General features: G+C 39.3%; 1 protein-coding gene across 2 annotated transcripts in view; it reads right to left on the bottom strand.

The window, feature by feature from the left end:
• CDK8 (cyclin dependent kinase 8) overlaps positions 1-23,542 on the bottom strand; it is a 185,249-nt gene that overhangs the window by 95,176 nt on the left and 66,531 nt on the right. For both annotated transcript variants that reach the window (XM_074958682.1, XM_074958691.1), the window contains exon 2: positions 13,082-13,157. In XM_074958682.1, coding sequence (XP_074814783.1) covers positions 13,082-13,157 — 76 coding nt within the window. The remainder of the gene's footprint in view (positions 1-13,081; positions 13,158-23,542) is intronic.

Below are 23,542 nucleotides of genomic sequence, written 5' to 3'. Positions count from 1 at the left end.
ATGGAGATGCTTTTTAAGTTCAAGAACATGTTCAATCATAATGTTTAATTGTTTCACACTCGTCATCGGCAATCAATTTCATAAATTCGCAACTCAGAGGAAATGACTCGAAGTTTCCACTCTGAAGCTGAGCAGACCAGGCGCCAAGCTTACTTCCAAAGGCTCTCACTTTGTCTCCCAACACATTTATGTTTTTGTGTGATCCTTAAACTCATATTCAGCTCATCCAGATGACTGAAGATGCCTGGCTAAGTAATCCAACTGAAGAAGTCATGATGGGTCGATGAATGATTTAACAAAAAGGAGAACCCTGATCCTGTAAAAAACACAAGTACTTCAGCTTGCAATTCAAAAAGACTGCCTAACACTTTTCCCCATGAGAGCCACCTCACTTCAGCATACAAGGGAAGGCTTTTATGAAATGTGCCCATTTCATCACATAAAGCTGCAAACTAGTGAGCTGATAGAGGCTGGCTTTTTATGAAATTCACAACTTTTACAGACTCACACACCTGATGCAACTCAGAAGGCATTCCTCCTTTTGCAACAAGTGCTTGCCGACGTAAGAAGCAATGGGTCCAAACTGCATGCAGCATAATTGTTTTTAATCTTGCAACAAGCCCATTGTTCTTGCCAGTCCATTGCATTGGCACCATCACTGCATATAGCAACAGATTTGTCCCCAATCAATTTCAAAATATTCAGTAACTTCAGACATGTTAAATAGACATTCACCAGTCGTGAGGCTAGGCAGCACTCTACAGAAGAGCATATTTTCCTCAACAGTAGTATCTGAATTATACTGAACAAAAGCTAAGATCTGCGCTGAGCCTGAAATATCTGTTGATTCATCAGACTGAACAGACAAAAACTTGCATTTCAAAAAAAATTTCCCAACTGCTCACAAATGTCATCAACCAGGTCATTAATACACCTCGAAACCTCTATCATTTGACAAAGGAATAGCTTTCAGCTTATTTGCCTCTTCGTGGCCGAGCATGCTTGTAACCATATCTAATGCCACAGGAATTATGAGATTCTCAGCTATTGTATATGCCCTACATCTTTGGGCAATACAAAGTGACAAGATATGAAGCTTCAAGAGCATTCTTACTGACATTACTCGTATTCAACGTCAGTGTTTGCTGACTATTCAAACTGTTCAATTTTCCCTTAAAGAACTCAAGAGGCTTGTTCTTTAACTGTGAATATTTACTTTCCAAACACCAAATTAATTTTGAAGATTTCATGCTTTCAGAACTTTGCACTTGCACACACAACACAATGAGCTTTTTTTCCCCCGATCACTGTAAAACCATACATTAGAACAGATGCAATCGTATTTTCTGCACTTCACCTTCTCACGCCTTCATTCTGTGAAGTACTTGGTTGCGCTCTTGTTACAAATTTATCCACTGCACAAGATGACCTCGCTGAAAAGTGTGCACACACTATTTGCTAGCTGGGAAGAACACCACCACTGTCTAGACAGGAAGCAGCAGTGAAATCATGTGATTGTGTGAATCCTGTTACTATTAATGACAGCATATTTGGGGGGCAAGAAATCTCTTTGGTAACATAAAAGAGTATAGGAACTGAAATTACTCAATATATTTGTGTTGGTTTGAAACATTAGCTTATTAACGCTGGTTGGCCAGTATTATTCATAATTTGCATAATGATATTTAAGGTAGGAAGTCACAATTTTTTCCAGTCTTAGTGTAGGAGGGGGTCACCAGCACAAAAAGGTTGAGAAACACTGCTACATTTGATACTAAGCCTGCCATATCAATTGTCTGCAATTGCTGATTCTCAGATTTATATGCAATAATATATCTTAATTACGGATACGATTTCCTGCACTGATGTACAGGCAATATTGTGCAATTCAATGAACTCTTCATGAACTTCCCTGTTATCATCCACATATTGCAGGCAAAACACTTGCTCTTTGTTGGAGAAGTCTGTTTCCTCAAGCATAATTCACTCTCCAGAAATTTTATCAGAAATATCACTCTTGATTTTAAGAGCCATAATTTCAATTATCTCATTCTGAATAATCGGACTTGTGAATTTGTTTTGACTCTTTCAGATACCCTGAAATATATTCTGCCTGCAAAGAAAGCAGCTGAATAAAGTTACAGTCAACCTCGCCATATAAGGGCATATTTTCAGCTTGTTCAGTATAACTGCCTCGCAAATACTAGTCTTTGTCTGGAAACATAATTTATACTACTTACTATTTTCATTAGGATCTTCCTATTTTCCTTTTTCTTCCAAGAGTACTGAAAATGTTGGTGACATGCTAAGTTCTTTGTGGTCTTTTGAAAAACACAATTGCTTTGTGGTGACATGAAGAAGCTTGTTGCCTCAAATTTTTCTCATCTTTTTCATATTAAGAAAATCCAGATGGTCTAAAAGCTTCATCTGTGTACTTTGTCAAAAGTAGTTTGTGCCTAAAAGCTGTACAATGGTAGAAACAATTATGATATCACTAGCTTCAGAATAACAGCCACTGAAAATCATCAAAACTGGATAAGCAGAAAAAACAGCCTTGTTCCACAAAGTTACACAAAGGGAAAGACTTTAACGGTTGATCGGGCGTCACAGAAATGCTAACGGTATCAGGCAACTGACATTTAATTCCTGTTGCAGGTAATGGCTTAACAAAGTCACTCAGTTCTTTGTAGAACACTCTATTGTGGCAAGATGAAGAAAGGCAACACCTGATTTGTTGATTACACTAGAAAACAATTGCTTTTATGATTTGTTTACGTAACCGCCTTGGATTCCTACTTCATCCAGAAACTTTGCCGAGGAAAGACGACAAAAAAGATAGCATGCCTGGCTTCATATGCCTTCTTTTTTCCTCCAACTCTATGTTTTGTGGTCCTTGGGCATGACTGCTAAGAAAATGTATACTTGGTCACAAACTGAAAACAAGTAATCACTGCAATTTTTCAACAGAAGTGTTTGAATCAGCCCATTGCTATGAAGGTAGGAGGCATCAACCCTCCCAGCTGCCTCCCACTATCTTTTGCCATCAACCCTAACATGGACTGCAGTGCTCTGAACAGCACTGCAGCAGCTCCCCTACTGCTGCCTGCTACACCACATGGAAGGAAGAGAAGTAGTAACTCCATTGCTTAGTCTCTCTGACAGGCTGTGGAAGCCTACGTGAGGAGCTCAATTGGCTCTGCCTCAGCCTAGGAGAGTGCCTAGCAAAGGACAGCTCCCCTCCAGCTAGGGCAGCCCAACAGAGTGGAAAATGAGAAGTCAACCAGTTATGGCTCCCTGATTTCTTGTTCCAGTCCTTACACAGTCAGAGCAGTCTTGCTCACAGGAGCTGGCTATGGCCCCCAAGGAACCATACACCACTGAAGATAACCTGCGTTCAGCATGCTCCCAGCCACTTCCCTCCTCACCCCATGTGAAGCTATGGAGAGGGATGCATAAGAGCCAGATACATCATCTCTTGCTTAGATAGTCTTGCTCTGGGTATGTGGTTTCTGCTCCTTATGTGCTGCTCCAGTGAAATAAAGGGAGTGCAATAGTGCAGGAGTTCTCAAATTTTGTCATAGTGAGCCTTCCTGAACTATAAAAAAAAAAATTACTGCTCCTCCCCATAGTTTACTAACACAATATAAACAAACAAAATCCTATATGTTGCAAAAAATGAATGTACAAATGGAAGCAGCTAAAATAAAACTCCACAAATATTTTAGAAAACATGACACTAAACAAGGATATATTAATTCAGTACAATATCCAGCTGTCCTATATTATCAGTGGGAGGGGTGTGTTTCCTCACTGTCCAAAGTAGTAGCATTCGAAATTGCAGTGTACAAAGGAAGAGATGTAAGTCATCTTCAACAGCAAGCTGGGAGCGATACTTTGTTTTGATTATGGTTAATGCTGAGAAGGCTCATTCACACAGGTAGGTGGATGAAAAAGGAATGAGGGCTTTAAGAGCCTGGTGTGTTAACACATTAAACTCAGATCCCACTGATAACCAAAAGTCTGCAACTGGCATTTGTGAAAATTTGTGCTGCAGTTCTTTGTCGCTTGACAGGTCCATAAGGATTTCCTCTTCTTTTAAGGACAGCATATTTTTGGGTTCGGCTTAAAGCTGAATGGGTTCCTGATCTCATTGATTACATTTGTCTTTGCCCACTTCAGGAAAGTATTCACAAAACTGCTCCTGCAGCCCGCCTAAGTGCTGAACAATTACATCCTGGATACTGTCAACTGACAGATCACCGCACTGTTGCACAACACTCTCCACTGTTGAAAATATGGAAATAGATCCCTGCTTCACATGTGAAGACCACAGTTCAAGTTAGTAAGTGAATGTAGTTATCCGATCATTAGCAATGAAAACATTTGCATCTCATCCCTGAAGTGACACATTCAAAGAATTAATTCGCTCAAATATGTCTGCCAGATATGACAACAAGGATATCTAAGTGTCACTGAAATGCTGTACAAGTTATTATCGGCAAGAAAAATACAGACTTCCTCACGCAGTTCACATAATCTTGTCAGCACCTGGCCCTAAGACAGCCAACAAACTTCTGCACATAACAACTGTGTTAAGTATGGCCTCCATCACTGCATAAAATGGCAAAAACCCTTGAATTAACCGGGTGCAACTTTATAAAGCTTATAATTTTTACTGCAACTGAAAGAACATTGCTGACCTCCTCTGGCATCTTCTTAGCAGCCATTGCCTGTCTGTGGATCATATAATGATTCCAGATTGCTGTAGAGTCCACTTTTTGTAGCCTTCTCACGACCCTGTCCTGTCATAGATTGTGCTCCATCATTGCAAATTACAAAACAATGTCCCCAATCAAGGCCTGTGCCTTGGACAAAATTATTTAATAGTTTAAAAAGCTCTTTACCGGTTCCTCGTGTTGGAAGTCAATGGCAAAACAGAAATCCCCTCTTAATTCTGTTGCTGTAACAAAACGAATATATACCAGTAGCTGTGCAGCATTTGATATATCAGTAGACTCATCTATCTGAATTTAATATGGGCTCTGACGAACAGCTCTCCGCCCACGGCAGCTTGGGCTCCAGCTGTCCCCTTTATCCTCTAACCCCGGGTTTGAATGGAACCTTCTGCATGAGTCTCAGCTGCCCAGGGCTGACAGCCAAAGCTATTAAACCCACCACCACACACACACACAGCACTCATGCCTCTGTGATGGGTTCCCTGGGTTGCAACCTGGAACTGGGGTACTGCTGAGCCCTCTGGCATACCAACCTCTGTTCCCTCTCATACTGTGATGCTGTGACAAGCTGCAAGCCTCTCCAGGTACTGCACTTACACAGCCACCCATAGGCAGGGACACACCCAGCTGAGTTACATGAATGCATCTCCTAGCCATTTATGAACTAACAATAGAGAGGTTCCAGACAATTCCCCCAACTCTCCAGCCTAGGAGCCCAGGACTGAACTGTCCTGCCCTGGTCAGAAGCCTGACCAGTCTAAGTTTATTACCCAGCCTGCCCCTCCCTCAGCGTGGAGAGGACATGCATCAGCTTTTGTACACTGAGCAGATTTCCCAAGCACTTCAACCAAAGCACACTCTTTAAGGTAAAATATAAAACAGATGTATTGACTACAGAAAGATAGATTTTAAGTGATTATAAGTAGTAAGCATACAGATCAAACTTGGTTACTTAAGAAATAAATCTGCAGTCTTAGTTCTATAAACTAGACTGGATTTAAATCAAGCAGTGTCTCACCCTGATGGTATAGTTCCTTAATATACAAGCTGGGACTCTCCTTTCCAGCCTGGGACCACCTCCCCCCTTCAAAATTTTTGTACTCCAGATGTTGAGCTGGGGGGGGGGGGGGGGAAGGGAGGCCAAACGATGTCACTTCCCCCTCTCATAGCTTCTTCCTACTTGCTGGAAACATCTATGCTTGTTTCCTGGCTCAATCAGTTTCCATTGTGTACGTGCTATCTCTGAGAAGTCTCCATTGCATATGGTTCCTGGGACAATCCTTGTGAGTGTGCATTCCCTTTAACAGGCCATTAGCACATCTGGCGCCTCCACTGTTGTACCTGAAAGGCTGGTTGTGGGCACTTCCAACTTCCAACGTAGTTCAGTAACACATATATAGCAAAACTTCATAACTTCAAACACAATGATAGCACATACAATCCAACAGGATATTAAAGTTCAACAGATAAAGACTTCTAAAATGATACCTCAGAAGGCATACTTTGTACAAATCATATAATTATGACAGTAGTGAATATGGGGGTTCTAGGGTGCTGCTTTCAGGCACAGAGTACCACAGCCTCCCTTTACACATTCCCGTACCTCCCTTGGGAGGTGCGTCCCATACTTTGAGAACCGCTGCCCCAAATTATTATGATTATATTTATGACAAACCCCTCCCCCCAGATTTTTATAAAGCATGTTCAACACCCAGGCTGAAAAAAAAGTCAGACACCACTGTTCTGGACTCTCTAGCAGGACAGAATCTGACTCTCATTCAAAAAGTTTCTGACTACCTCTGTTAAGAAAATGATGTCAATACCTTCTGACAAGAACCATTAAGATTGCTTTGTAAGGGAGGTGCTAACATGGTTTCTCTAAACCACCCAGACAAGAATTCGTTACTGTGGAAAATGTTTCCTTCACCTAACCAACAGGGTTGATGAAATACCCTTCCAGACTTGAACCATCCTTTGGCTTGATCGATCAATCATCCTTAAGAAAAGGAGTTCCCAGGAAGTTCTCTTATATATGGAAAAGAACTTATTACTTTCACAATTTAGAACAGTTCCTACTACCATCTTGAGCGACTCCTCCCAACAGGATAATGGATAAAAAAAATAGATTAAAAAAAGATTAGATATTTCTGATTAAAAAAGAAAAATGCATTTAACTTCAAAATAAACCTATTTAAAATTAAATGTGAAATTATGACAATCTACATTAAGGTATAAATTTATGAGAATTTATTGAAACCATTTAAATAAACAAAATAATATGCAACACCACTAAAAATTGAACTGAAGAGAAATGCAGAAAATATGCTGAACATACTGAATCCTATTTCCATAGCACTGGATAAATTACAAAAGGATAGCTGTTCTATTGCTGATATTGTTGAAATTTGGAAAGAACTTCAAGGAACAGTGTAGAAAAAAACCCCAACAAAGCTAAATTATAGGCAATGAAGAAGCAATTCTCTGCTGCATTTTCATAACAATATTCTCAACAATGTACAAGGGTAGATGCCTAACAGTTGAAAAAAATACACTGCTATAGCATTGGCATATAATAATCATGCCAACTACAATGAATTTCAGGGCTGGAGGTGAACCATGCAAGCAGTATAAGTTTTCTTAAAAACTTTGGCAGCAAGGCAAACTACTGAATTGCTGGAAATCACGGGCTAAGCCCCTAGAACCACCGTTTGTTGAAGACGCACTAAATAGCTTTTGGCAGCAGTAGCCTTTTCTGCAGGTGCCGAGAAAATATTTTCTTAATTTGGATTAGTTCACTCCAAATTGAGACACCAAATGGGAGTTGAAAAAGCAAAGCTTTTTTTCCTCTTCCAATCTACGAACAAAAACAATATGGGAGAGGATGAGACCTAGAAGTTCTCAAAACCTGAAGGATTTCGTGACCAGAAGGTATCAGCTAAAATTCAAACTACAGATAATACTTCCTTTGTTTAATAAGTCAGTTTTAAATGCAAAATATCTTTTGATCAACGTTTTTCTTTATGTATCTAGCACATTCAATTTAGTTTTATTTAACTAATACAATTTTTAAATGCTGTTGTACATTTAATTGAATTCCAATTTCCAGCCAAACACAGTTTGACACAAATCACAAGTTTAAAACACACATTTCTCTCTGTGTGTGTGGGGATAGGTGTGTGTGTGTGGGGATGGGTGTGTGTGTGTGTGTGTGTGTCAGTCATCATTGTCTAACATGAAAAAATAAAAATTAAGAATCTGAATAAAGGCATGTTCAATTATAAAACTGCTTAAATAAGTGTGTATAGATATAGTGTATCCTCCTGGTTAGCAAAAAAGAAATACCAACTTTAGTGTAGAGGCTATGTTTAATTGCAAAGCGACATGTTTTAATGGTTACACCAAACAATGGGAATGAACCTCTCTTTAGGAAAATAAGTATAAATGCAAAACAATTAAAATAGATTATTTAAATCAAGGTTTCCTGCTTACTGATTTAAATAAATTAAATCAAATCAGTGATTTAATCACTGGTTTAAATCATTCCACCCTATCCCAGAACCAAACCCCAAAAGAAAAGGAACTGCACCAAAAAAACTAGCTATAATATACAAATAGAGCATCCAGATGCAAAACAAGCTTTCCCCACACATTTTTGTCCATCCACCTCAGTCCTGAGCAGACAAAACCACCATGCCAATTCACAGAAGTCCCCATTTCACTACAAAGCTAAACTGCACAGAAACTTTCCTGATAGCAAAATACTCCTCAGCAGCCAAAGCAAAAGCGCTGATAGTTCAAACAGTTACTAACCATTATACTTCAATGGGTAGGTTTGCATCTCTTGTAGCAAGGTAGTACTTTAACGACTCTGAATTTCATCTGTGGAGCATTCCTAATCTGATCTCATGCTAAAACGTTGCTAGACTCTGCATATTTAGAGAACAAGGATTTTTCACAGCCTACTACCCACAGCAAACTGTGGTGGCTACAGTGCATATAAAATTCCAGAAGGAAGTGGTTCTTAACCTTTACTGCAGCCTGCACCCCTTTGGTTCTCAAAATATGTTCTCGCACCCCTTATCAAAAATCGTTGAAGTAGGTCAGTTCTTTAAGCCTGTTTGTAATGGTTAAAAATATATAATGTTAATAAATACATAGGTTTGATGAAACCAAGTAGTTGTACTTACGTGCCTCTCTTTAATGTGTTTTCGATGATTTACCTTCTAAAAAAAATGGCATGTCTCGCACCCCCAGAAAGGACATCTCGCACCCCAGGTTAAGAACCACTGGATCATTAGGTTATACTACATTAATAGAGCGCCATTTACTATTGAAGTGCTGGACAAATATTACAAAGGAACTACGAGGTCAAGAGACCATCTAATGACAAAGCTAATTGATAAAGTAAAAAGGTTAGGCAACAAAGTGAATAAATCAAATGACAATGCACTAAAACAGACTGCCCTAATGCAGACTGGGGGGACGGGGAGGAATAGTCTTCCTAGGTTTTTGAACAGTGTCTAGCATAGTGGTGCAATGATCTTTTAACTCATTGTACCAGCTGGCTCCAAGATAATAAAGTCAATGTAATATAGGTTCATTTAGGGTTTTTTTAACCTAGATTAAGCAGGTCTCTTTCCCCTGAGTAAGATAATGGGCTGTTCCAGAACAATCAGGAAGTTGTTGGAACCCATTATTGCAGGCAGGCTAATTAGGACACCTGGAACCAATTAAGAAGCTACTTTAGAATCAATTAGGACAGGCAGGCTAATTAGGGCACTTGGTTTAAACAGGACCTCACCTCAGTTAGTGAGATGCATTCGAGGAGCTGGGAGCAAGAGGTGTGCAAGAAGGTGAGAGCAAGTAGGCGTACTGCTAGAGAACTGAGGAGTATAAGCGTTATCAGACATCAGGAGGAAGGTCCCATGGTGAGGACAAAGAAGGTGTTGGGAGAAGGCCATGGGGAAGTAGCCCAGGGAGTTGTAGCTGTCACGTAGCTGTTACAGGAGACACTATAGACAGCTGCAATCCACAGGGCCCTGGGCTGGAACCCGGAGTAGAGGGCGGGCCTGGGTTCTCCCTCATCCCCCCCCAACTCTCTATTTGATATAAGAGGAGTTGATCTGGACTGTGGGTCCCACCAGAGGGGAAGGTCTCTGGCCTGTTCCCCGACGCATTAGGTGGCCCAGCAGAGACTGCGGGGATTGTTCTCCTTTTCCCCATGCTGGCCAGTGATGAGGTTAGCTGAGTGAATGGCAGGTTTGTGCCACTAACAAAATGAGCCAAACTGAGGACTGCCATGAACCTCTGAGGCAAGCAAATCCGCCAGAAAGCGCAGAACCCACCAAGGCAGAGGAGGAACTTTATCACAGAATGTATCAGCGCAGTCTTTAATTATATGGTCACATACTATTTTTCCCTCTCAGGAACCCAGACTCAATCAATTCACACAATGGTTGACGCTCTGGGGATGAATCAGGGATGTGTATGAAAGGAGACTTGTCTACAGGACCCCTGCCTTGCTGAAAATGTTGGAAAGAATGTAGTGAACGAGGGAGTGGATTGCAGGAAGGAATGGTCTAACACTTAAGGCAGCTGATTGCTACCCTGGAAAATTGGATTCTCTGGACATTTTTTAAAGGTAATTAAGGAAATTTCCTTTTTTAAAAAAAACCCTGAAAAACAGAAGTTCCATACTGTGGAACCCTACTAATCCTCAGCTTGGATCATAAGAAGAGTTAGAACCTTTAGATCCACAGCTGGATAATTAAACAAACATCAGTGCCCTAAACCAAACAGAATGCTTCAAGGGCGAAGGGATGGGGCAGAGGGGCTCAGAAAGCAGAATGGACTGTTCTTCCTGTGTGCTTAGACAGCACCTAGCATATCGTAGGTACTGCTAATAGTAATCTTCTAATTCACTTGATTTAAATGGAGTTACTGGAAGCCCCAGCTGGCTGTTATTCTCTATGTGACCCAATCCCTGGAGAAGGAAGGATGACACACTTTGCCAGTAGGTTTCACAGCTATTTGCTGATAAAGGAATACAGCAACTGATGACTTTGAGGTTCAATTCCAAGTTCTGTAAGGAAGGAACATAGACTTTTCTGCCCCTGTACACCCGCTGCCACACCCAGCTAGCTTCTGTTGCCTACCCCTTCTGCTCCTCCTGAACCTTTTGGCTCCTACAATCCATTCACCCTCCCACTCCTTTTCCTGACCCCTCTGCATCCCACTGCTGTGCATTCTCCTTAGTTCCTGGATCCAGTCAGCAAGAGCACTGTGAGCATCTCCCCACTCTCAGTTCCAAACAGCTGGCACTATAGTGGCCCCTGGTGTCCAAGAGCAATTGCAGAAAAAGTCCTGTTCAGTCCCTGCAGCCCTGGGACAGAGCATGTTCAAAACTGGAATCTTTAGAGAATTTGGTATCCAAACAAGTCTCTCTTGAGCATGTGCAAACTGACATTTTCAGAGGCTCATAACCTGGCCAAATTTAGGTGACTTTTCATGGGCACAGCAAAAGATACATTCTTATCACAAGGGTGACTCCCACTACCAAATTTCAAGACCCCACTCCAAATCAGTGAGGGACTATAGCTTCTTGGTGCAACCGTTATGAGCATTGTTTAACATTGGCAAAAAAAAAAAAAAAAAAGGTTATTTTCACCTACTCTCTCTTTGAAACACCTGAACTGTTTTAGCTGTAATTCTCCAAAACAACTTCAGCCTGCAGCAGATACTCGTATGGGAAATTTCAGCCCAAATGGCTAGAGTTTCACAAAGTTATAAGCAACTGAGAACAGGGTCTTATAATGGGAAGTGTCAAGAAACCTTAAATAATAGCAGCATTCTAAGTATGTACAGAATGTTATTTCATAAAATGTTGAGTCTCTCACCAAAACTCTTTCATGGACCTTCACAGTCTTACTCAGTTCTATGTCACACTATCATATCCACAACAAGTTAATAAAACAAAAACAAAAAAAAAAAAAAAAAAACACACCTAGGATTTTCCACTTTTAAGAAAAGGTCAAGTTTTCCAAAAGTGACTGGAGATTTTTTTGGGAGGAGGGAGGGAGACCTTCAGTGTCTGGGTGCCTAACTTGAACTGCAATAGAATGGACCGATTTTCAGGAAGTACTATTGAGCATTTATTCTCTAAAGTCAGTACCCTTTAAGATGTCTTAGGCTAGGCACCCAAAAATCACTAGTCATGTCTCAGTCTTGGCTTAGGTCTTTAAAATACAATTCTAATCTTATATTATGTATTTCATTGGTAATAAAGTAATAAAATTATCAAAATCAAAAGCATCACACCTCACCTCTCTCATATCAACTTTTCATAAAAAAAACTAAGCATTAATTTCAGGAAGATGTTTACCAGAACGGTCAATTATCTGCATCCACAAACAATGTTTCTGCACCGTTAAGAAATCATTTGGGAACAAAATAAGAAATCAAGGGATCCACACAAAAATGATCCTAAACAAAAAGATATATTTAAAGATTCATGAGTTTGTATTTTACGAAGAAGTGACAGCTCACTTAACCAAAGAAAAAAATTTTTATTTAAAATTAGTGAATCACCAAATTCTTGACATTTAAATAATTAAGGGTCTTAATATCACCAAGTGGATCTGGTGCACTGGCAAATCTAAAAAATTAATCAGTGTTCTATATGAATAATAGAATATTTACAGGATGTATATATTCTGTCTTACATTAACTATTTGCATTAAAATGTAGTTCTATGATTTTCCTCTTTAAATATTAGACAGGAAAAAAAGTCACAGACCGACATAATATCCAGACACAAAATTGCATTTGATATCTGCTATCTGCCAAGATATTGGAAATTTGTTTTGAGCGCTCCCCTAGCGATCAGATATGGCTATATTACTTTTAAGGGTACAATGTCTTTCAATGGGAAAGGAAATAAATTGTAAACTAAAATTAAACCACTATACCCAAACTTACTATAAACGAACAGTGCTGAAAAATATAACAAAGTTCAGACAGTCACTATTTTAATAAAGAGAAAATCATACACTTATTTCCAGTACTAATCAATATGCATTCAGAGGTACAGATAATTATGATTTATTATGCTTAAATATGCAATAATAAAATGTAAGTTAGGAATTGCACCATTCTTCAGCGAAAAATTAATAGACAAACTCTTATATAAAGGAATTAGGTTTACTTTAAACCTCAAATTTAAGATTTTCTTCTGTATTTAGAAAGGTAGAGGATTCATTGAAACTAAAACATTAAATTAAGATGCATTCACTTCAAAAAATACTTTATTAAAATCTTACTGATGATAAAAAGAGATTGTTACTTACTGCTATTTCTCTGCATGCAGACATAGAAATTCCAGTACCTTCTATTTGTTTTAAAGCATAATCTTTATCATCTTTCCTGTGAAAGAAGAAAAGAAGTTTTTAAACACACTGCTATGTGCATTCAGAGCAAACTTATGCACTACTCAGATAACAGCTTCCAAGCAATTTAAGTTCTGTAAATCATGTTCTTTTGATCCTTTGGTAGTTTTTAATGCCCGGCTTGCTACCTTAGAAATAAGAACTAAGCTGTATTAACTACCAGCACCTAGATTGATAACCTCAAATACAAGTAGTTATTATATTAGAAAACATTTTAAGGTCCTATACAATACAATAACTTCAAGAACACAATTTTACATTTATCACATATGAGAAGTTAGTCTTTAGTGAAGAAATCTGGGGTATAAACAATTTGCTGATAAAATTACAAGTACATCAGCTTACATAGAAATAAAAATTATTACTCTGAAACACTCACAGTACAGATTTTGAAAAATCATGCATACTTTTATATCCCAAGAGGTACATTAAATTAATTAAAACTTGCATGTAAGGAAAATTATCTTCCCTTTTCTCCAAACCTCACAAAACTAAAATTTCATACTGAAAAACCTGTTCCTACCAATCAAATCCTCGAAGCAGTTTAAAACTCAGCAGTAAATTCAGCATTTTGTTCAGCCCTGCAGACTAAAGACTCTTCTAGTTCACCATTAATAAATGTGAAATACCTGAAACTAGAAGTTGTGCACAGCGGGGGAGGGGGATGCTATTTATTTTATTTTTACATTTGGTCTTGAAGCCTGTTAGCAGCTGCAGCTACAAGGAGCAATAGGAGAAAAGGGCTACCTGTCCTGGACCTCTGGGAAGCCAGGTCTTTAACCGCACACACACCACCAGGGTCTTTCCTGTCCCACAAGCACTATGAGGCGGAACCCAGAACACTAAGTAAAACAAGGTTTCCAATCTGTTTGCACATGCTTCATAAGGGTTTGTGACAGGCTAGACAATTATTCTCTGAAGATTCTGTCTACCCCAAGTATGCTCTACCTGCACACAGCTAGTAAGCATGCTCCAGTCCAGAGCAGAGTAGGACTTTTTGGTCAACCGCTCCTTCCAACAGCCAGGGCCACTATGGCCCTGGGAACTGGAACTGACAACAAACAGACTCTCTCTCCTGTGCTATCAGTGCTCCCAAGTAATACAGAGAAGGTGAGAGTAACCTGACTTGTTCAAAAAAAGACAACAACAAAGGCAGGCTAGGGTAGACAGCAGCAAGCTAAGGCAGGTCAGAGGAGGAGGGAAAGCAGCAGAAGAGAACAGGCTAAAGAGGGACAGGTAGGGGATAGAGGCAAATGTAGGACATGCTGAAGGAAGGAACACACCAGTAGAGAACGCTCCCCTCTCAAACCTGGAATAGAATCCAGGATTCATGACTCTCAACATTCCTCAGCTATTTGCAGCAGTTGTGAAGCCTTAATTTTCCCCCTTGTTCATAAATATTATGATAGTAATTGAACAAAACTAGCTTATACTGTTTCCACAGGACCCGTACTTCATTCAGTGCATAGGAGGGACGATACTCAAGCAATTAGTCAAGACTGCAGAGTGAGTGATACAGTTATTTCTATACAGCATAACCTTAGAGTTACGAACACCTTGGGAATGGAGGTTGTTCATAACTCTGAAATATTTATAACGCTGAATAAAACATTATGGTGGTTCTTTCAAAAGTTTAGAGCTGCACATTGACTTAATACAGGTTTGAAACTTTACAATGCAGAAGAAAACTTCTTTCCCTTAATTTTTTTAGTAGTTTACATTTATCACTGTACTGTAATGCATTTGCTTTTTTTTAAGTCTCTGCTGCTGTTTGATTACGTAATTGCGGTTCCAAATGAGGACTGTGGTCAGCTCGTCGTAACTCTGGTGTTCGTAACTCTGAGGTTCTATTGTATTACAAAAGTTGGAAAGTATGTAATGAATGAGGCAGAGGACTGCAGGAAGAAAAAGGATGGTCTTGTGGTTATGGCAGTCAAAGCCACCCTGGAGAAACAGATTCTATCCCTGCCTCTGCAACAGAATCTGTAGGTGGTCCTGGGCAAGTCACTGACTCCAAACTTTTCACATGTGGTCAACAGTATGTTCCTCATTTTCTGCATGCCCTGAGACACCTGGGGCCTGATCTGCAGAAGTACTGTGCATTCACAATTGCAAATAAAATCACTAGGAGCTATGTTCTGAACAAAAAAGTGCTACACAAACGCTAAATATTCTGAAATAAAAATAAAGCCCAAGGCATCTCAAGTTGGACTCTTAAAATTAGTGGACAATTTTGGTCTTAATCTTTCTGTGCTTCAGTTCCCTGTAAAATTGGAGGAAATACTGTCATCTTATTTCACAGAGATGCTGTAAAGAAAAAAAATTGTTTGTGAAACACTCAGATACCTTAGTATAGTGTCTATGGCAGACATGTTGCTGTTTGCTATATAATGATTTTATGAAACTATTAACTATTAAAACTAAGAAAGAAAAAAATAGCAAAACTACTATAAAACTCTGTACAACTACTGTTTTTAGAAGTGCATCAGAAACAATGACAGAGTTCCAATCTGGACCATACGGCGATGAGAAGGAACTGGAGATGTGGTCAGCCTGCCATGCCCTTTATCACCTCAGATAGAAGCACGAGGCGATCCAGGACACCTGAGCAAATCAATGGACACTACTTTCAAATTCTCCAACTCCAGATGCATACTTAAGTCTTAGTGGAATACAACAGGGACCATTACCCAAAGTAGTACTCCTTTACTTTAATGGGAACTAATGGGAAAACAAGCAGGAAGACAACACTATAGCTCTAGAAAAGCAGCCTCCCAATAAACACAAGTTATTACAAGACAACTGCCAGGCTGTTAATGAAAATGCTACTTCCACACTCCAGCCAAAATTTAATAGCTGTTTTTCCAAGGCTGGGAGCCAAGAGGTCAAAGGAACACTAAATGGTTAAACAGACTTTCTGAAAGGGGGAAAAGAGAACGGTCAATGAACTGACATGCACAGACTGACAGGCACAGAGACAGGTTCTGTGGGAGAGTCTGAAGCAGTTGGGGACTTCCCAAGCTTGCCAAGGATGTTAAGCCCTAGGGAAGGCAAGCATGTGTACAGACTGTTTATTATTTTAGGTTTCAGAGTAGCAGCTGTGTTAGTCTGTATCCGCAAAAAGAAAAGGAGTACTTGTGGCACCTTAGAGACTAACAAATTTATCTGAGCGTAAGCTTTTGTGAGCTACAGCTCACTTCATCGGATGCATTCAGTGGAAAATACAGTGGGGAGATTTATACATACAGAGAACATGAAACAATGGGTGTTATCATACACACTGTAACGAGAGTGATCAGTAAGGTGAGCTATTATCAGCAGGAGAGCGCGCCGGGGGGAGGGGGAAAGGGGGTGGTGATGGACCTTTTGTAGTGATAATCAAGGTGGGCCAGTTCCAGCAGTTGACAAGAACAGTGGGGGGGAGGGGGAATAAACATGGGGAAATAGTTTTACTTTGTGTAATGACACATCCACTCCCAGTCTTTATTCAAGCCTAATGTAATGGTGTACAGTTTGCAAATTAATTCCAATTCAACAAAAAACTTCAAAAACAGACTCCAATGAGAGACTGCTGAAGAATTGCTACTTTTAGGCCTGTAATCGAGTGACCAAAGAGACTGAAATGTTCTCTGACTGGTTTTTGAATGTTATAATTCTTGACTTCTGATTTGTGTCCATTTATTCTTTTACGTAGAGACTGTCCACTTTGGCCAATGTACATGGCAGAGGGGCATTGCTGGCACATGATGGCATATATCACATTAGTAGATGTGCAGGTGAACGAGCCTCTGATAGTGTGGCTGATGTGATTAGGCCCTATGATGGTGTCTCCTGAATAGATATGTGGACACAGTTGGCAACAGGCTTTGTTGCAAGGATAGGTTCCTGGGTTAGTGTTTTTGTTGTGTGATGTGTGGTTGCTGGTGAGTATTTGCTTCAGGTTGGGGGGCTGTCTGTAAGCAAGGACTGGCCTGTCTCCCAAGATCTGTGAGAGTGATGGGTCATCCTTCAGGATAGGTTGTAGATCCTTGATGATGCATTGGAGAGGTTTTAGTTGGAGGCTGAAGGTGATAGCTAGTGGCGTTCTGTTATTTTTTTTTGTTGGGCCTGTCCTGTAGTAGGTAACTTTTGGGTACTCTTCTGGTCCTGTCAATCTGTTTTTTCACTCCAGCAATGCATCCCAAAGCCCAGTCTGAGTGGGAGATTCACCCGATTCCACTCAGAGAGGTGACAGCTTGAAGCTTCAGAGCCAGTGCACTCAAAGAGATTGATGAGGAGTTAGAGGCACAGTTAGCCCAGTGACTGTAATACTGCCACGGAAAAGACCATAAGAAAATACTGTATTGAGCGCAGGATTTGACTGGTGTGCAATAAACATGTCCTGGGGCCACACATTCAATCAAGAAAAAGCAATACTGAATAACTACCCACTCTGAGCACTGTGCATCCCGTTCACTGAATGAGACAAGAGTTCTAAAATAGTATATGATCATGTAATTAGACTTTCATAATGCATATGCACAAGGGGTCTTAATTAAGATTACATGAACAATTCATATATTACACAATTTGAGAGCCTAACTTTGCAAATGCAATTTTCTTGTAATGTAGCTTTTTGTGTGTGTCTAAATAGAAGAAGAAATAATAATGGTTATCTCTGGCTGCCACCATGTATTTCAATACATTTCCTGAAATTGATACTTTTTTAAAATATCAAGACTGATTCATAAAAAGGAGTTTACCTCAATCTTCCAATGTGGTAACACTTGTTCTATAACGCCTCCCCCCTCCCCTTTTTCTTGCCTTTTTTTTTTGGGACCGCCTTCCTTGCTGTGCAAGGTCTAATTTAGATTGTAAACTTCAAATGCAGGTTCCTACGTGAGAAGGAAATTAGGGACAATCCTGTGAAAAATTACCAATCTTAGGTTAAAGAACAGCACCCAACAATGTTTTATTCATGGTAAGTTTTTATCACAATGTATGAACCTTGCTGAAATATGGGCCAAAGTACCTTATATATTGGCTTGCTCAGGGCCTGGGCTATCTGACACAAAGACACAACCTTTAAAATAAGAGGAAAGGTGGCAACCCTTTAATGGGCAGGAAAAAGCAGAAAAACAATATTTTAGAGAAATTGAGCTATATAAAAGATTAACAGTCAAAGTAATCTGAAATCAGTTTATAACTCACTTTTACAGCCAAATATAAGCAGAAGAAGTACAAGTGATTGCTTGCCAACCTCAGGGTTCTTGGCAGGCTCACAAATGTTGTCAACTTCATTTCCTTCTTGTAGCAGTGGGGCTCTGAGGTAGGTCAGCTCTGCACAGTCTCTCTCTCTCTAACACCCAGGCAAGAAAGGGAAGGCAACTCTTTGCCACACCAATCCTCCATCCAATAGCAGGACTATCTTAGGGTATGTCTTCACTATCCACCGGATCGGGTGGTGGAGTAAGCAGAGGAGGGGTAAGCGAAGTCAACGGGGGAGCCACCGCGGTCGACTCACCGCCGTGAGGACGGCCAGGTAAGTTGAACTAAGATAGCTGAAGTTGCGTATCTTAGTTCGAAACCCCCCCTCCCCCCAGTGTAGCCCAGGCCTAAGGAGGTAATTTGTGACCTAATTTTCTTTCACTCTTACCAATAGCTTTGTAATCCACAAATCACAAAACTAACCATGACTTCTTTAATATTTAACAGATTTGCATTTTCAACACAACTGTAAGAAATGTCCTTGCTGGTGATGGGTAGTTGGTAGGCTCTAATGGGAATAACGGAAGTTCCCTTACCATGTTGGTCTTGGGAGTATTAAGTGTTTATTATAGTTATAAAAGGTATGAAGTAAATAAGCTAGCACATTAGGGGCAAAAACATTTTAAAAAAATATTCATTTTCACTTGCTTTAAAACTACTACTAACGCATATTACCATATGCAAGTCTACTTGCAAAACCACTGTAACTGAATATTAAACTCTTTTTGCAGACATTCCCCGTTTCATATCTTTGATACTTAATGTAACCAACTCTATTATCAATATCTCAATGTTAGTTAACACTGGTCCACTACACACCCAAAGGTCTCATCTGGAATAGCATGTGTGTCAAGGTTCCTTCCCCACTCTGAACTCTAAGGTACAGATGTGGGGAACTGCATGAAAAACCCCCGAAGCCTATTTTTACCAGCTTAGGTTAAAACTTCCCCAAGGTACAAACTATTTTACCTTTTGTCCCTGGACTTTATTGTTGCCACCACCAAGCGTCTAACAAATATAACAGGGAAAGAGCCCACTTGGAAACGTCTTTTCCCCCAAAATTCCCCCCAAGCCCTACACCCCCTTTCCTGGGGAAGGCTTGATAAAAAATCCTCACCAATTTGCATAGGTGAACACAGACCCAAACCCTTGGATCTTAACAATGAAAAAGTAATCAGGTTCTTAAAAGAAGAATTTTAATTAAAGAAAAAGTAAAAGAATCACCTCTGTAAAATCAGGATGGTAAATACCTTACAAAGTAATCAGATTCAAAACATAGAGAATCCCTCTAGGCAAAACCTTAAGTTACAAAGACACAAAAGCAGGAATATACATTCCATTCAGCACAACTTATTTTATCAGCCATTTAAACAAAACAGAATCTAACGCATATCTAACTAGATTGCTTATTAACCCTTTACAGGAGTTCTGACCTGCATTCCTGCTCTGGTCCCGGCAAAAAACACACAAAGACAGAGAGAACCCTTTGTCCCCCCCCCCCCCCCCCCCCGCCTCCAGCTTTGAAAGTATCTTGTCTCCTCATTGGTCATTTTGGTCAGGTGCCAGCGAGGTTATCTTAGCTTCTTAACCCTTTACAGGTGAAAGGGTTTTTCCTCTGGCCAGGAGGGATTTAAAGGTGTTTACCCTTCCCTTTATATTTATGACTGTGTGTATTACTGATTATCTGTCTAAAACCAAGATTTTAGGATTAGCAGGGGTTCAGAGAATGGCAACAAAAAATTAATATAATGGAAGCACTCATACGAAGAGAGAGAGAGAGAGAGAGAGAGAAAAAGCTGGGATTGTTTACCTTAGGAAGGTGGTGAATACAGAGGGGATAGGATACAAGTATGTAAAATAATGACTGGTTTAGAGAAAGTAGTTCAACAGCTTCTATTATTCCCATCTCAACACAAAAAAGGGACAGTCAATTAAATTAAAATGTGACAAATTCAAAATTGCTGAAAAAATAACTTCACACAGCACATAAGAAACCAAATAGGGTACTGAAATCAAAAATGTCAGGCAAACTTAAGTACAGGCAGTGCTACCAGGTCCACCCATATAAAGACCTAAGTAATGACAGTGCTAGTAGAGATTGTAGGTAAAGCAAAAAATTTAGTGACCAGTGAACTAGTTAAAAGAAATATCCTACAGTATTGACAGCACATCCATTTTTCTCTATTTTAATCTAATTTTGTATTGTGTATTATATTGTGTAAATATTTTACCAAAGGCATAAGAGCATGAGCTATATTTATAAAGAATGCTATGTAACCAAAATAGTTGCCACACAGTGGAAAAAGAAAAAGAAAAGTGAGTTCAAATGTACCAACTACAAATTGCTAACTGTTAGGTAGGTAGCCTGTTAAGAGATCTATTAAAGTTACTATTCACTTACCTACTTAAAAGCCTACAAAGCTGAAAGTTGTACATGCAGGTAATCTACAAAACTCTGATTCTTACCAGTCCCCAAGGTGTTTTCCTACACCACATGTTCATCTTTTAGGGACAATACTGCCTTGTCAGGTGGTGTTGAGTACCCACTTAAGATGGTGCTAAGCACCCCCCAACTTCTATTGCAGTCAATAGGAATTGAGTACTATGCACCTCTGGGAATTGCTTAGAACTTTGTAGGATCTAACCTTTTGTACATTAGGTTCCTTGTGAATGGACTGGTCTTCTATAGGTATGTGCAATGCCCAGCACATGGGGCCCCAATCCTGACTGGGATCCGGGACACCATATTACTATGTGGCCTTTATTCAAATTATTTGATCATCAATGTCAAAATTAAGTAAAGTCATAAAATAGCAAGAGAAAATATTGTGCTGAAGCTTTAAAAGCATCAGTATCATGTGTGGTTTTTCCAACTAAAACATATTAAGTTACAGTAAAAAGTTCTCTTGGAATTTAAATTAAATTTGTCACACTTTAAGGACAGCTTCTTAAAACAGAGCCACATGTTTTCAACTACATATCTGATAGAAGAATACTCTTCTGTCTTAAACCCATCAAAGGGACATCATTCTCATTTCCCTCTGAAGTGTCTGTACTATAGCAACTCTAATGAAGTGTTTAATTATCGAATGTGCTTACTCCCCTAAAGAACAGAGAAACCTTGATAATTAAAGAAGACTCTCTCTCTAGATATAGATAGATATATAAAATTCTACTCGAGTACACCATTAACAACAGTATTAGAATGAAAACATCCTAAAGAACAGATACAATTATTAATGACAAAGTAATTTAGTCTCAGCAGTACTAATTTAAAATTCTCCATATCTAGCTTCCTTTTAAGATACTGTAACTTGGATTTAACTCATCCAATTAGAAATTAATCTTGGATTTAAGCTATTTTATCTTTGCATGATTAACTCAGACTAGTGCAGTACACCGACCTCCCCAAAAATTGTATAATCAATAGCAGTCAGTTTAGTTATTAACAATGAAATATTAAAACACCAAGTACTAGGGGTAAATTAGTAATTATTAGGGATTTCAATTTTCAGATACACTGGGAAACTAGATAAGGGAAAAACAATTAATAGCCATGGATTCCCCTGCACACTGAAAAGCACAAAACTTTGAATAATGAAACTGGAAACAGATATTTTGTTTAATTTTTTTATATTTTATTTACATGCATTATCACAATACATCCAAGTTCTAAAGATCAAATCTTCAATATAATGATGGAGAAATTAATACAGAATTAAACTGCAGCATTCCTACTGGTACTCGCCAAAGTAATGTATTGAAATAAAGCACCTACAAACTCATGGCATTTCTGAGTATGTGCACCTAATGGTGAGTACGTACAGATGGTAGGGGGGAGAGTCAGAGAAAGTGGCTGCGGATTTGAAAAGAACAAAAGATTTCTGTAAATCATAAATAGGAACACTTACAGTTAATTTCTGGCACTTCTATCTTGTGCTAACCACAAGCCAGGACCTATATCTTCATTATGCTTAAAATGAACCAAAACAGGCTAGTTAGGCTTTTCAAAGTATTAGCCTAGCACACCATATGTGTAGACCAGGCACCTAAAGCAGACAACAGCACTCACTGAAGAGCCTGAGGAGTCATGCTCAGAGAAACCCTTCCTGACATGAACAACAAGCCAACAAGACTTCCCTGGAGGGAAACTCTGATCCTATGAACTCTATTCTGTTCTCGATAGGTTCTTCTGTCATGCTCATCACTGTAGTATCTGAGCACATTCCTGTAGTGCATTAAGCAGTATGACTAATAATGTCAAGTGTTTGTTCCCTCATCCTCTCCCCAGGGGTAGAAATGCATGCAGTGGACATGGAGTGTTTTACTGCTGGATGTTTATGTTAGAGAAGGCAAGGTCAAAGAAACATGTCTTGCATTTACAGCAGGAGGAGGAGAGGAATAAACAGCAAGTCAGCCTGAATAAAGATACACATTCCCTTTTCAACCTTAAAAGCCACTAACATTAAGCAAAGAACAGATCCCTGCAGGACCCCCTAGAAACATCCCCATTTCATGACTAACAATTACATTTTGAGATGTCAGTTAATGAATTTAATTCATTTAACGTGCCATGATGATCATGTGTACTGCTAATCTTTAAATCAGAATACCACGTGATATGAAGTCAAATGCCTTAGAGAAGTCTGAATATATTACATCTAAGGCTGTTGATTAATCGCAGTTAACTCACGCGATTAACTCAAAAAGATTAATCATGATTAATAGCAGTTTTAATCGCACTGTTAAACAATAGAATACCAATTGAAATCAAATATTTTCAGATGTTTTTCTACATTTTCAAATATATTGACTTCAGTTACAACACAGAATACGAAGTCTACAGTGCTCACTTTATATTATTTTTATTACAAATATTTGCACTGTAAAAATGATAAACAAAATAGTATTTTTCAATTCACCTCATACAAGTACCATACTGCACCCTTTATCATGAAAGTGCAACTTACAAATGTAGTCTTTTTTGTCACATAACTGCACTCAAAAACAAAGTAAAACTTTAGAGCCCACACGTCCACCCAGTCCTACTTGTTTCTCTCAGGGCTAGTCTACAGTGGAAATGCTAAAGTGCTGTTGTGGCAACACTTTAACGTG

The sequence above is a fragment of the Natator depressus genome, chromosome 1 (genome assembly GCF_965152275.1).
Source record: "Natator depressus isolate rNatDep1 chromosome 1, rNatDep2.hap1, whole genome shotgun sequence".
Taxonomy (NCBI): Eukaryota; Metazoa; Chordata; order Testudines; family Cheloniidae; genus Natator; species Natator depressus.
This window is presented reverse-complemented; position numbering and strand designations above follow the sequence as displayed.